Genomic DNA, 14,283 nt, shown 5'->3' with positions numbered 1-14,283 from the left:
TGTTAAAATATCTATATTTTAACAGGAATTTTCCATCCATATAGAAACTAATGTTCAATTACAGAAAACAAGGATTTTTCCTACCACCATTCCTCAACATGTAAGTATCACAGTATCTTCGAATTGGCTTGTGTTAGATAGACAAGCACCTCCTATTCATTAGCATGCAAACTGTTTTCCTCTTTTAATGAATGGTAAGATTATCTGTAGACCAAAGAATTGTATTCAAATAAATTTCTCTGTGATTTATCAATAAATGCTTGATTTCTAGACCTACTTTTTTACACACAAGGCCACATAGAATATTGTCATGGAAGGCTGGATCGATGGCTCAGAGGTTAAGAGCACTGGTTGCTCTTGCAGAGGTCCTGGGTTCAATTCCCAGCACCCAAATGGCAGTTCATAACTGTCTGTAACTCAAATTCCAGAGGATCTGTCATCCTCTTCTGGCCTCTGTGGTCTCTATACACACACTTAGTGCACAGACATACATGCAGGCCAAGTACCCATATGCATAAAATAGATAATAAATAAAAAAAAAAACTTGTCAAGGAAAAGGAGGTTGTAACTGGATAAAGCTTAAGATGCCCAGCAGTAGAGCACTATAAATTCTGTTTAAGTTGACAAATGATGCAGAAATCTCATGAGGAAAATGAACAGAAGATATAGAGAGTGCAGCCCAACTCAGTGATCGCAAACTGAGTGCCAAAGTTACATAGAATGGTAGAGAAAATTCCAAGGGGAAATTCAAGGGCATGACATTACCCCTATCCCATCAGGCTAACCAGAAACGGGAGACAGCCAAGAACAAGAGAGGCCCCTCATGCTCAGAAAAACAAGCCTCTCATCTTGACGCTTAAGCACGAGGAAGAATGAAATATGCCCGCACTTTTGTTTTTCCGAGTGCTTGCAAGTTTTCGTCACTAACACACTTCCACTGGAGTTGAAGGTTATTTAGAACTCACTGTCAGTTAAGAGAAAGGGGCAGAGATGGGAGGCAGCAGAGAGGGTGGAAGGATGCCCAGTACCTAGGATGGGGGAGAGAGCATGTCAGATTCCTCCAAGGCATTTTATACAGCACAACCTTGGATATTCATTATATTCCCACCCCCAAAGGGAAGGCATAAAAATTAAACCAAACTACCTCCAAGGAATAATTAGAGTGAAAAGTCGATGAGGAGAAAATGGCTCATATTCTCCTCATTGATTTCCTATGCACAGAGTCCAACTTGACTGCTGGTGGAAGTCAGTTTGGCCACCTCTCATTTCTTCCTGTGCTGTTGGCCTCTGCTGCCAGGGCCTTTCATGCTGGAGTCCTGCTTGCCTCTAATCACAGCTGTCAGCTCCTGAACAAGTTTGACACCCTGACTCCAGAAATGAGGGAACTCACCCCCATGCTTACGCAGCCCCTTCCTTCATTAAGGTTGATTGACATAACAGATCCGGTGCATAGCCAGAGTTTTATAAGAAAAACAAATGGCTATGTGTAAATTCAAGTGGAAATCTCCTCGATTAGAAGAAACACGAGGAAGCAGGGCGATGAAGAGTCAAGACTTTATGCTATTCAACCAGAGGTGCTGCAAAGACCCACAATTTTATTCCTGCAAAACAATGCAATCACTTGAGACAATGTACACACACATACACCTCAGATCCACTCTTCTACTATGTGATTGTTAGTTTTAATTGTAAACAAGACACAATGTAGAATCATCACTGGGGAAGAGAGTCTCCCTGAGGGATTATCTAGATAGGTTGGTTTGTGGAAATGTCTATGGGGATTATCTTATGTTAATTGATGTGGGAAGGCCCAGCCTAAACGTAGAGGCACCATTCCCTAAGCTAAGAACTGAATTGCATAAGGACTAGTGAAAAACGAACCAAGCTTAGGCATCCTCTCTCTCTCTCTCTCTCTCTCTCTCTCTCTCTCTCTCTCTCTCTCTCTCTCTCTCTCTCTCTCTCTCTCTCTCTCTCTCTCTGCCTCCTCCTCCTTCTCCTCCTCTTCCTCCTCTTCCTCCTCCTCCTTCTCCACCTCCTCCTCCTTCTCCCTCTCCCCGTCTTTCTTTCTCTGTTGAGTATGGATCTACCTAGCTGCTTCAAGCTCCTGCCTTGATTTCCCCACAATGATGATTGCAAGCTGGAAATGTGAACTAAACTGAACCCTTTCTCCTAGTTGCTCTTTGTCACGGTGTTTTATCACAGCTACAGAAATGACACTAGACTACCCTACAACCCTTTCTAGATCGCCTCAGCTTCAGTCTCAAATACTCAGTGATAAGTGAAATCAGTTGGTTTTGACATGAGCACCCTTCCTGGGTGCTATCACAGCCATAGTGTACTATGGTTTCTCATGTAGATAGTACTGCATCTCACGTGGGTATTATAAGGCATCCACGTGGGTATCATATATCTCACCTCGGGGCAGTAGAATGGCTGGCTGCACTTGCCTGCTTCCAGGGACAAGTGGTCGCCACATCTCCAGAAAACATGGAAAGGGGAAGACATAGGACTCACGCAAGACACAAGAGTTCCCCACCACGACCCATTGCCTTGAGCTACATCGGGAAGGAACGCCCTCTGCCTGCCTTCTAGAACCTTTCGCAAGACTAGGAGGCAGCCTGCCAGCGGCAGGGAGAAAAACCCGGGTTCAGCTACAGCCTGACGGTTGCGCAGGCGCAGCCCCACAGCTTTCTGGAAGCCACTTCCTGCCTGGTTTCCTAGCAACGGGGAAGCGTTGTTGACAACCACAGAAACTGCAGCTCAGGCTTGAGAGTGGAGCTGTCCCACCGGCACGATGGTAAATCTGGCTGGGTCTATGTCGGGAAGGGCTGAGGGGAAGGCACCGTGGGCATGGGCACAGCTGTCCTGGGAGGGTCTCATTATTTACGGGATGACAGCTGGAAGGGGCGCTATTGAGAAAGGGGAGATGCTGAGATGAATCTGGGAGCCAGGAAAGTTTGCAAAGAACAATAGAGATGGAGGAGAAAGGTCCCGGGCTGAGAAAACTGGACCGGGAGAGCAAGAGAATGGGAAAGGAGGGGAGCAAGAGACAAAGAGGAAAGAAAGGAAAATCGAGAGGGAGGGAGGGAGGAGGAATGGAGAGAGGAAGAAGGGGAGGAAAGGAGAGAGAAAAGGAGGGGGAAGAAGAAGAATGGGGAGGAGGGGAGGGAGAGGAGGACGGGGAGGAGGAGGAGGAGAAGAAAAAGGAGGAAGAGGAAAAAAGGAAGGAAGGAAGAAAGGAAGGGAGGGAGGGAGGGAGGAGGGAAGGAGGGAGGGAGGGAGAGAGGAAGCAAAGGGAGAGAAGGGAAGGGGAGAGGAGAGGAGGGAAGGAGATGGGCTTAGGGACTCTCCAGAGGTTGCACTGGGGCCTCTGGAAGTCAGGAGAGAAGCACCCTGGAGGAGAGGGAACAGTAGGGAGGAGCAAGGAGTGGAGAGGAGCGATGGAGGGAGAGAGAGGGCTGGGTGGCTCTGGAGAGCTGTAGACACTCTCCAGAGATGGTCAGAACTGTGGTGGTTTTTGGATCTTCCAGGCCAGACAGAAGAAGATTAAGAAATGCCAAGTTTCACCCCATGAAAAACGTCTCCTTTTCTTTCTTTCATTCTGGTTGTTTTGTTTGTTTGTTTGTTTGTTTGGGGTTTTTTGTTTGGTTTTTTTTTTTTTTTGGTTTTGGTTTTGGTTTTTTGTTTTGTTTTTGTCCAAGACTGTGTATGGGACAAAACAAGTGCCTGGCACTATCAGGTCCTTGATATTACTGTCCCATTTTCACTTTCAGAGAACACCTCAGGCTCAGGACTTTCATGGTAGTGAAATATAAAATATGCTTTCTTCCTTGTTTTTACTGTTGTTTCAATTTGTGACAGGGAGTCAGTTTTTAACCTGTGGTAGCAATGAATAGTCTCCTCTGCAGATGCATTTCTTTAAGCTTTGGGCCATGGTATAATTTAAAGAACATGCTAATTCAATGTTAATAGTATCCATAGTGGGGAAAGCCATGAATCTAGCTAGCATGGCATTTCCTCAAATTCATACCTGCTCTGGTGATGGGGAAGACATGTAAGTGCTCACTCACATATACCTTGGGTGCAAAAGAAAACCGGCCTCTGACTGAAATATAAATATATTTATATAAATATAAAATAAAATATATTTTAAAAAGAAATGTAAAGATTTTCAATGTGCTGTAGGAAAAAAAGACAGCACAGGGAGCACAGTGGTTTATGCACAGTCAGCTCATACAGGGGAACGTAAAACCCAGCCACGGGGTCCCAGTCATTCACAGCTGAACATTCAGCTTAAACCAAGACACAAGCCACTGCAATCAGGAGACCCCAGCATCCTGCAATATGCTACTTGCATAGAATACCTTTTGTACATTGAATGACCAGAATGAATGCCCAATGGAGGTGACAGATGAAACTAAGATGTCTCTCTGAGGGCAGCTTTTGGACACTCAGAGGATATAGTGTTGATGGATAAGTATTAAAGGACTATGACACACAAAAGAAATTTTCCTAAGTACAGAAATGGGAGCTACTAAAAGATAACCTAAGGTAGATTTCTGGCCAATATAAAAACAAACAAAGCAAGCACTACTTCTCTAGCAAATGAGGATACTTAAGCTTCTAGGGAGCCCTTATGAGGATCTCTGTCTCCACTGGGGCTGAAACCTGGAAATCTGTCTAGGTTCTCTGCAAGTGAAGGCTTCTTACACAGTTTCTATGTGAGATCTAACAGTTTTAAGCTTACCTCTTAAACAGCCGAGCATATAGCATCCAGCTCTCAGTTAGAGAAATAGGGGACTAGGTATCTTCCTAGATGTTCTCTGTAGAGTTGATGTCACCACAGAGACCTTTCTAGCTAATGGTGGCCCTAATCTCTTGCAGACAGAGGTGGAGGAAACCCTCAAGAGAATCCAGAGCCACAAAGGGGTCATTGGAACCATGGTGGTCAACGCAGAAGGTAACTCTTGCCATAAGCTGACTGGGTCCCAAAACAGAGGCTCACTGGAGACCCATTTATTATGTTAAAAATGAAGACACTTATGTTAGATTATAAACTTAAAAGCATGTTTTGTCTGTCCCAGCCCTAGCAGTTATTCATCAGACATCTATAGGATACCTACTGTATACCAATCACTCATCTAAGACACACTGCCTACAATGCCTATGTATCCCTAAGAAATACTACACAGTGTCTTCTTCAAAAACTCTGGCAATTCACATCACTTCAAGAGGGCCAGCAAAACTCTCTTGTTGAAAGGCAGGGGGAAATTATATGATTGGCAGTTTGATTTCAGCTTAATGTTATAAAGGCTACAGTACAGAGCTTCAATCTTCATTTAAAATTAAAATTTTCTGTTATCATATTAGGTAAAAAAACATTTACAATTCATTTTTATTCCTTTTAATAGCAATTTTAATTTGTTGTTTGAACATTTCATGCAGATATCTTTCATATGTGTATATAATATATCTTAGGCAACTCTCTCCCCTACAGCCCCCTCCAAGTCTCCCTGGGACCCCTCCAACACAAGAATTCATTTCATAGCATTTCTGGAATAGTCCTGTAAATAACAGGCAGGAAGGAATAATTCATTCCCAACTATGAGATGTGGATACTCACCTGGGACTCACTGTCTCTGAACCATCATCCAGAATCTGCATAGTGAGTCTACCCAGTGGCTCAGTGGGCAAAGTGTGCTTGCGGACAAGCCTGAAGACCTGAGTTCTACCCCCAGCAACCATGTGGTGGAAAGAGATAACTGACTCCAACAACTTGTCCTCTGACTTCCACTTATGCATGTGTGCAGGTGCAGGTGTGCACAGAAGTATCCGCCCCCTATAGGAAGACTCTGCATAGCATGTTCCCTGGCTCATTGCTCCATGTTCTGCCTCTCAAAGGTCCCTGCTTATCCTTCTGCTAAGTCGGGCATTTGTTAAGAGTGAAAGTTGCCGGGCGGTGGTGGCGCACGCCTTTAATCCCAGCACTGGGGAGGCAGAGCCAGGCGGATCTCTGTGAGTTCGAGGCCAGCCTGGTCTACAGTGCAAGATCCAGGAAAGGCGCAAAGCTACACAGAGAAACCCTGTCTCGAAAAACCAAAAAAAAAAAAAAAAAAAAAAAAAAAGAGTGAAAGGTACCAACATTTCCAGAGAATTCTTTGAAATAAGAGTAGCCGCTTGTAATAATTCACAGTGGGTACAGTCGTAGACTTGGCTGGTCCCCAGCTCAGTGTTCTGGTGCAATCCACCAGTAAATGGTTATTGTGCAACCACCAGCTAAGAGACTGATGAAATTCTGCACTCTGTCTCCGTGTCATCAAGGATGGAAAATAACCCGAGTCCTGGTGGCTGCGGCAGTTAGAGGAGAGGACCATCGAGTGCCCAGTTTAGTTGCCAACAGTTAATAGGATTCTAATTAAAGAATTTCTGAGAACTTTGATTTACTTGCTTGAGATTTGCAGAGGAAACATTTGGCTTGTTTTAGAAAATAAAAAAATAATAATTCTGTTAAATGCATGTAGTGATGGGCACTACGATAAATTCACTGAGCCTGAGGAATGAGGAAGAAGGAGTTAGGATTGTCTGTACAAGAAGTCAAAAGCTGGGCTGTGTATTTCCAGGAAGTGGTCAACTCTTGGGGTGGCCCTGGTTAAACGGACTCTGCTTCCTAGTATCTGCTACAGAATCCCCCACCCTGACTTACAGGAGCTACCTGTGTGACGTCACAGGGGAGGCCTTGTGAGTTTGCTTCGGCTATGACAGCAAATACCACACACACCTTCGTTGGCTTTGAATAGTAGAAACGGGGCCTGGGGAGAGAGATCTGTCGGTTAGGTGTTTGCTGCACAAGTGTGAGGACCTGAATTCAGATCCCCAGCACCTGTGTGAAAAGGTAGGTACAACATCTGTGCTCCTGGAATACAAGCATCTGGGGAAGAAGAGACAGGGTATCCCTAGGGCTCCCTGGCCAGGGAGCCTAATGAACCAGTTAAGTTCCAAGTTCTGTGAGAGACACTATTTCAGTAAAATTAAAGTAAAACTGATGAGAAAGACTCCCAATGTCAGCATCTGACCTGTGCATGCACCCATGTATACACACACACACACACACACACACACACACACACACACACACACACACCACAAAAAACTCAGCAAAAAATTATTACATCTCTACTTGGAAGGTTGAAATTGAAGCTTCACTGGGCCATGGTCTTTCTGAGGAATCTGTGGCTGGAGGCTCCTGACCTCTTGCGCATTTCTCGTGGTAGTCAATCATCGGTGTTGCTTGGCTTACAGACAGATTACGCTAGTCTATATCTATGAAAACCCACCCTAACCCAGTATGGCTTCATTTGAACTGATTGCTTCTACAGAGAACCTTTTTCCAAACAAGGCTGTCTTCTGAAGTTTAGGGTGGACTTAAGTTTGGGAGAACACTTTAACCCAGTACAGGCACAGGCCAATGCCTCTAATGAGTTTCCTTGGAATGCCTTAATCTAAAGCACCCAAAGTTGGTGAGGTGCATTAGATGTCTGAAGAACACCACAACAAAGAGTGATGGGGAAAAGATTTGGACCTAGGAACAAAAGCAAGAAATGAAGCAACAGGACACATTTTTGGATAGTTTATGCAGTCAGGTGCATGCATACACTCCAAGTAAACATGGGGAGCTAGGGTGTGGCTCAAGTGGTGGGGTGCCTGCCTAGCATGCATAAAGCCTTGGGTTCTATTGAATAAATACAGCGTGGTGGAACATACCTAGAATCCCAGAACTGGGGTGATGAAGCAGGAGTTCAAGGCCATCTTCAGCTAGGTTGAGGCCAGCCTAAGCTTCATGGTGCCCCATCTCAAAGAAACAAAAATAACAACAACAACAAAAATAAAACAAAAAAAAAAACCAAAAAAGAGTGAAGAAGGAAAAGTTCAGATGTCGGAGTGATTCTCCCCAAGTAGTGACATTAGAAGTAAAGTTTGCTTTCCTGCACTTCTCAGTGAAAATTTCAATTTCTTGATGAGAGCAACAGAAGTGTTATTTTTAATACCTAACCGCCTAGCTTTCTCTAACTGCCACTAGAATAATATTATGTCAAGAATGAGGGCACTTTTCAAGGGTTGTGGAAACTTGATTTCTACCTGACATCAAATTAACCCGCTCCCCAGCTTATTTTTGTGGTGAGATGGTCAATGATCCGAGGGTGTCAGGGCTGTTTACTAATGGCATGTGGTATAAGTTGTGTGACCTCAATGTAACAAAACAGTCTTAATAGCCTTCTCAAGTGTTGCTGGAGGCGTCTCTTATTACAGTTCAGCTTCACAGCCTTCAGAAGTCCTGGGCAATTTAGTACTAAAAGCAGGTCCCCGGGACACTATTGCCACCCTCTTGTTCTCTGCTGGTGACTGTGGTTGAAAAGCCTCGTAGACAACGTGTTAACATCATTGTCAGCTTGCCTTGTAGTTAATTAAGTAGGTCTACTGTGTTTATCCATTTAGATGGCATCACACGCCAGGTTGTGTACTGAGCCTTTGCTTTGTTTCCAAGACACAGGCTTCCTATTTAAGACAAAAAAAGAAGACTCCATTGTTGTTTCTGAGTGATCTAGGTTTCAATGACAGACGACAGTGGATTCTTTATTCATTTTAGTTTCCCATTTATAAGAACCATCATTGTAACACCAATATGTAAATATCCACCTCCCAAGTACTCAAAGCTGTCATATAGTCTTTTATGTTTAAGCCCAGTTTCTATCGGCTTTTGACTTTAAATATTCTTGACGCGTCCAACAATTCATCATTTGAATATCATTAGATTTTATCAGTCATTCAGCCCGTTGGTTCTTTTGCTACGGAAATACAATCTACCCAGCAAAGCACAAAGGCACAGTTGCAGTGGCAAACTGAAATAATGACTCCCAGCTTCTCAGGATCACAGGCAGTCATATCCTAGAGTGGTGCCATAAATTCAACAATATCAAATTCTAAAATGTTCATATGTTTTGTTCAGGGAGCTCTGTTTTGGAAATGTCGCCTACCCAAACAAATGAATGTGCAATGACAGGTTATGTAGCCTTGTTGCTAGAAGTCATAGACTGAGCACAGCCTAAATGCCTGTCAGGAGGTCATGTAAGTTACATGTATTACAAAGTAGACATTCAACTGCCTGTTAAACAGTTTAGCCCTGTATGTTCTACCAAACAATTTCCTAAAGGTATTAAATAAAAATATTAGGGCGCTATTAAAATAGAAACTATACACACAAACACATATTCTTGAAGAAAGGTAGTGAACCACTTATCTTTATATGAAAAACTAGAATACAAAGCAGTTGTCAGTATTTCCTCTTTGTTTACACAGTCAGGTACATGTATACACTTAAGTATGGAAGAATGACAGAGGGTGAGGCAAGGGGTACAGCCCAACTGGTAGAGAGCTTACCTTGCAAACATGAGGCTGTGAGTTCTGATCCCCAGCACCACAGAAAGAAGGGGAGGGGAAGAAGGAAGGAAGGAAGGAAGGAAGGAAGGAAGGAAGGAAGGAAGGAAGGAAGGAAGGGAGGGAGGGAGGGAGGGAGGGAGGGAGGGAGGGAGGGAGGGAAGGAAGGAGGAAGGAGGGAGGGAGGGAGGGAGGGAGGGAGGGAGGGAGAGAGGAGGGAAGGAGGGAAGGGAGAGGGAGGGAGGGAAGGAGGGAAAGAAGGGGAATGGAGAGAGGAACAGGATTAGGCACAGATTACAGCGATCACATAAGTGATAATTCAAAGTGATTTTTCAGTCACTTTTAGTGTATTCCTGGATGGAGATGTAAAAAACTAGGACCGATGATTGTTTCTCAGAAAGGAGGTGAGTGAGGCTGGAGAGACAGCTCAGTCAGTAAAGTGCTCTCCTTGAAAGCACAAAGACCTGAGTTTGATTCCCAGTGGGTGTGGTGGTTCTTGTTTATAATCCCAGCACCAGAGAGGTATAGATAGGAGGATTGCTGGGTTCATTGGCCAGCTGATATATCCTAACTGGTAAGCTCCAGGCCAATGAAATACTCTGCCCCACAGGAGATGTACAGCTTCCCTGAACATGACACCTGACACCCATGGTTGTCCTTTGGCCTCCACAACACACACACACACACACACACACACACACACACACACCAAAGCAAGTGAGTGAACTTTATGCCACGTACTGAGATTACTTTTGGATCTGTTTTTATAAAAGAGCTGGCCTAAAACTCACAACCATCTTCCTGTCTGGGTTTCTAAAGCACTGGGGTTAAAAACATTCACCACCACACCCAGCCTAAAAATGCATTTGTTTGTTTGTTTTTGAGACAGGGTTTCTTTGTGTATCTCTAGCTGTCCTGGAACTCATTCTGTAGACCAGGCTGGCCTCAAGCAGAGATCCGCCTGCCTCTGCATTCCTGAGTGCTGGGATTAAAGGCGTGCACTACCAGCCCAGCTTAAAAATACTTTTAATAGATTAATTTAACTGGTACAAAGCAAAAGCTCATTAAATACTTCTTAACTGGTTGTTTTGTCTTGTTGGTTGGTTGGTTGGTTGGTTGGTTGGTTGGTTGGTTGGTTGGTTGGTTGGTTAGTTGGTTGGTCTGGGAGATTGGAGACAAAACCCAGGGCCTTGCATTTGTTGGGCAAGCACTTTGCCACTGAGCTAAATCCCCAACCCTGACCTCCTGATTGTCTGCTTTCAAGGATCTGAGAGTGAAAACATCCCATTTCTATAGTTGTGCATGTGTTCTTCAGAAAGGTGGCCTCTTTTATTTACTGGCCTGGATTACGAACAGACAGACTCAACAGTCCAAGCCTCTGCTTCATGGTCTTGTCATCTGTGCTTTGAAGAATTTATTCTGGTTCTATTTCTTATCCTGACACTGAGCAATTCAGGCTTCAATGGTTGTCAGTGTTTAAGATATGAAACAAAACTGTCTGTCCAAAAGTCTCTCTGGAATCTGGGTACCTGCTATACTACTACTTCCCACTGGCTGCAGGTCCATGCTTTGTGACTTCTTGGCTATGAAAGACAACAGACTTCCCTTGGGGAGAAAGTGGACAAGAAATAATATTAGAGAAATGAATGGTTTTCTCTACAGAATAGGTCATGCTGTGAAAGCTGGACAACCCTTTGTTACTGTTCTGGAGATGATATCGCAAAGAAAGTCAAGTCTGCTTCAAAGTCAAAACTGACAGTCTCCCACAGTGTTGTGAAGCCTTGATAAAATTCTAAGATAGTAATCCTTTGTCTTTGAAAAATGCTCATCTTTGGTATTAGTTTCTGGAGCTATGTTTTCTGAAGGAAAACCTAAGAGCTGCTTTGGACTTTTGTTGACTGGCCTTAATTCAGATGCTTAAGGAATTGGATAACGATCCCAGACAGACTCTTGCTATGTGTCCCCCTGAAGTGAAGGCACATTTCAAAATGAAATCCCTAGAGTTTCTTCCTGTCTGACAGTTCTCAACATAATCATAATCTCAACATAATCAGCACGATCAGATACAATGTGTGTGAAGCATCTAACTTGCTGGCTGCTGCATAACACACACTGGGTGCTGGGGGCCCAGCCGGGGCTTGACGGCTTTGAACTGTATTAACTCAGACTTGCATATTTGTCTGGCTAGAATTTTTTAATTAAATCAGTAGATTTAATCTGTTCTAATCTCACATAATACAGCAACAGAGTGAACAAGAGGCCAAATTTAATAATGCTTAAACAGAAAATAAGCACAAAACAGGGACACCCACCCAGAAAAAGTCAGTCTCCTTGTTACCATATTTTTCTAACATAAAATTTGTTTGCAAAACACTGTGGACAGAGTTAGAAATTAGGCAGTGCTGTCCCTTTGTGGCTCATGTTTCAGGGAAGCAGACAAATGCCACATTATAGACCACAGATTTCAAAAGTGGGATGTCTTGATAATGCATATATATAAATATATGTGCAATCGGGATTAAATCATATATATATACGATTAGGATTAAAATGACCAATTAACAGCTTATAGATGATTTATGCACAAAAATATTCACCACAAATTTACTATTAAATATGTAAAATACCAAATATCCAAACAATATATTGATCCTATTACAACATATCCATACAATAAAAGCATGCAGAGATAAACAGTAATGGCAATGACATTACTGGCAAGGGAAGCTTGTGTGTTCTGACTTAAATAATGAGAAAGTCACAGTCGAATCTGTAAACACCACTTGACTCAACTCTACTTAAAACTCTATATAGACACAAAAAGATGATAAAAACAAACCATAAGCTAAAATTGATGCCAGTTAGTGATATCCACCGTCAGTTTTTCTGCCATTACAAGGATGAGTGATTTCCAGCAGTTTTTACAGCGCACATATCTCTCTTATAATCAGGGTGAAAATAACTCCAAATTAAATCTCCTCACAGGCATTCCAATCCGAACAACCCTGGACAACTCCACAACAGTTCAATATGCGGGTCTTCTCCACCAGCTGACCATGAAGGCTAAGAGCACGGTCCGGGACATTGACCCCCAGAACGACCTGACTTTCCTCAGGATCAGATCGAAGAAACATGAAATCATGGTAGCCCCAGGTAACTGAACATGTCATTTCATACTTAAAATGCTTTTCTACCTTACTGATTTAAAACCTTGTTTCAAAGACGGAGGGATATAGAGTCTTGTCAAGGGTATAGATGTCAATATGTAATGCAAGGCATAAAGCTCTTTGATCACAAAAACAAATACGTTTCATTCCGAAAAGCCAAACTCAAACATTGTATGACATTAGCGAATAATCTGACCTTTAAACAAGCTGAATTTTCCCATTTACACTTACTAGTTATCAAAATAACTGGTACAGGGACTAGGACAGGGACTAGGACATCACTGGAGATGGGTTTGGAGGATTTCCAGGCTCATCTTGCTTTTGGTTCACTCTGCTTTCTGGGTGTGGTTGAAAACGCTCTCTGAGCCGCTCTGGCCCACTCAGCTGCTATGTCTCCACTCTCATTATGGACTCTCTTTTAGTTTTCAGTTTTCAAGTGTGTGTGTGTGTGTGTGTGTGTGTGTGTGTGTGTGTGTGTGTGTGTGTGTGTGTGTATGCATGCACGCACACACACACACACACACACACACACACACACACACACACGCATGGAAGAGAGCAAGTGCTTTATGTGTGTGTGTTACTTAAAAACAGGGACAGAAATGGCAGAATGGCACAGGGACTCTGAATAGTGGCAGAAGTGACCCATCCTGGAAATGAAATAGGAAGTGTATCCAAGGCTAGTTGTGTGTTGCCTCCCTGTGAGGTCAGTGTGACCAGCTGGTCTGCTGGAAGACATGGCCACAGAGTCACGTCCTTGAAGGAATTATGCTCACTGTGTTTCTGAATAATTGTGTTATGGCCACAAACCTAGCATATAGCACATGATCTCATCAGATAAGTAGATAAAGTTTTATCTGCTACTGCACATAAATACTACTTGTAGAATATTTATCATAATTAGTCATGCCGGGGACAATGGACAAATGAAATTATAAATGCTGTGCCAAGTCTGTGTGCTTCCATCTTCTCCAGTGTGCCATGGTAATTCTGATGTGTAGCCATTGTCTACCCAACATCCATGTGGTGTTTGGAAGAAGGCAGGCTCGCTGAAATGTTCATGGATTAGATATGAATTAACTTCATTCATGTTTCTCCCTAGATAAGGAATATCTTCTGATTGTCATCCAGAACCCATGTGAGTAGACCTGCTGCAGCCAACTCCATCTTCTTGATGTTACCTGGAAGCCCTTCACTCCTCTAGTCCATAATATTGACCCTAATTGAGTCTATAGACATGCTCTCCTATTTTGACAACGAAATGCTCTACATGTCTCCCTTAGTCCCTTTTGACTGTATTGTGGTCTTGTACTTTTGCTGTATAATAAACAAATTCTGCCATTTATGACCCTGTTTTTAAATCTCTCTCTCTCTCTCTCTCTCTCTCTCTCTCTCTCTCTCTCTCTCTCTCTCTGTCTCTCTCTCTCTCTCTCTCTCTCTCTCTCTCTCTCACACACACACACACACACACACACACACACTAAAAAAAAAAAAAAACTAAAGGAGAATCCATAATGGCAGCAGAGGTATGGCAGCTGAGGAGGCCAGAGTAGCTGAGAGAGCATTTTCAATCACACCCACAAAGCAGAGTGAACCAAAAGCAAGATGAGACTGGAAATGCCCCAAACTCACCTCCAGTGCCCTACTTCCTCCAACAAGGCTCCACATCCTAAAGGTTCCCAAA

The 14,283-nt window shown here is 43.3% G+C and overlaps 1 protein-coding gene across 1 annotated transcript; it reads left to right on the top strand.

Moving 5' to 3' along the window:
* The first annotated feature begins 2,489 nt into the window (after positions 1-2,489).
* Positions 2,490-13,944, top strand: Dynlrb2 (dynein light chain roadblock-type 2). Its single transcript, XM_052728114.1, has 4 exons — positions 2,490-2,797; positions 4,885-4,960; positions 12,418-12,585; positions 13,702-13,944. Exons 1-4 carry the CDS (start codon positions 2,795-2,797, stop codon positions 13,743-13,745), a joined length of 291 nt encoding a protein of 96 aa, XP_052584074.1. The 5' UTR covers positions 2,490-2,794; the 3' UTR covers positions 13,746-13,944.
* Positions 13,945-14,283: the final 339 nt, after the last annotated feature.

This window comes from Peromyscus californicus, unplaced genomic scaffold (assembly GCF_007827085.1).
Source record: "Peromyscus californicus insignis strain IS unplaced genomic scaffold, ASM782708v3 Scaffold_8__1_contigs__length_139910024, whole genome shotgun sequence".
In the NCBI taxonomy this organism is placed as follows: domain Eukaryota; kingdom Metazoa; phylum Chordata; class Mammalia; order Rodentia; family Cricetidae; genus Peromyscus; species Peromyscus californicus.
Note: the sequence above shows the minus strand (reverse complement) of the source record. Positions and strands in the feature narration are given on the sequence as shown.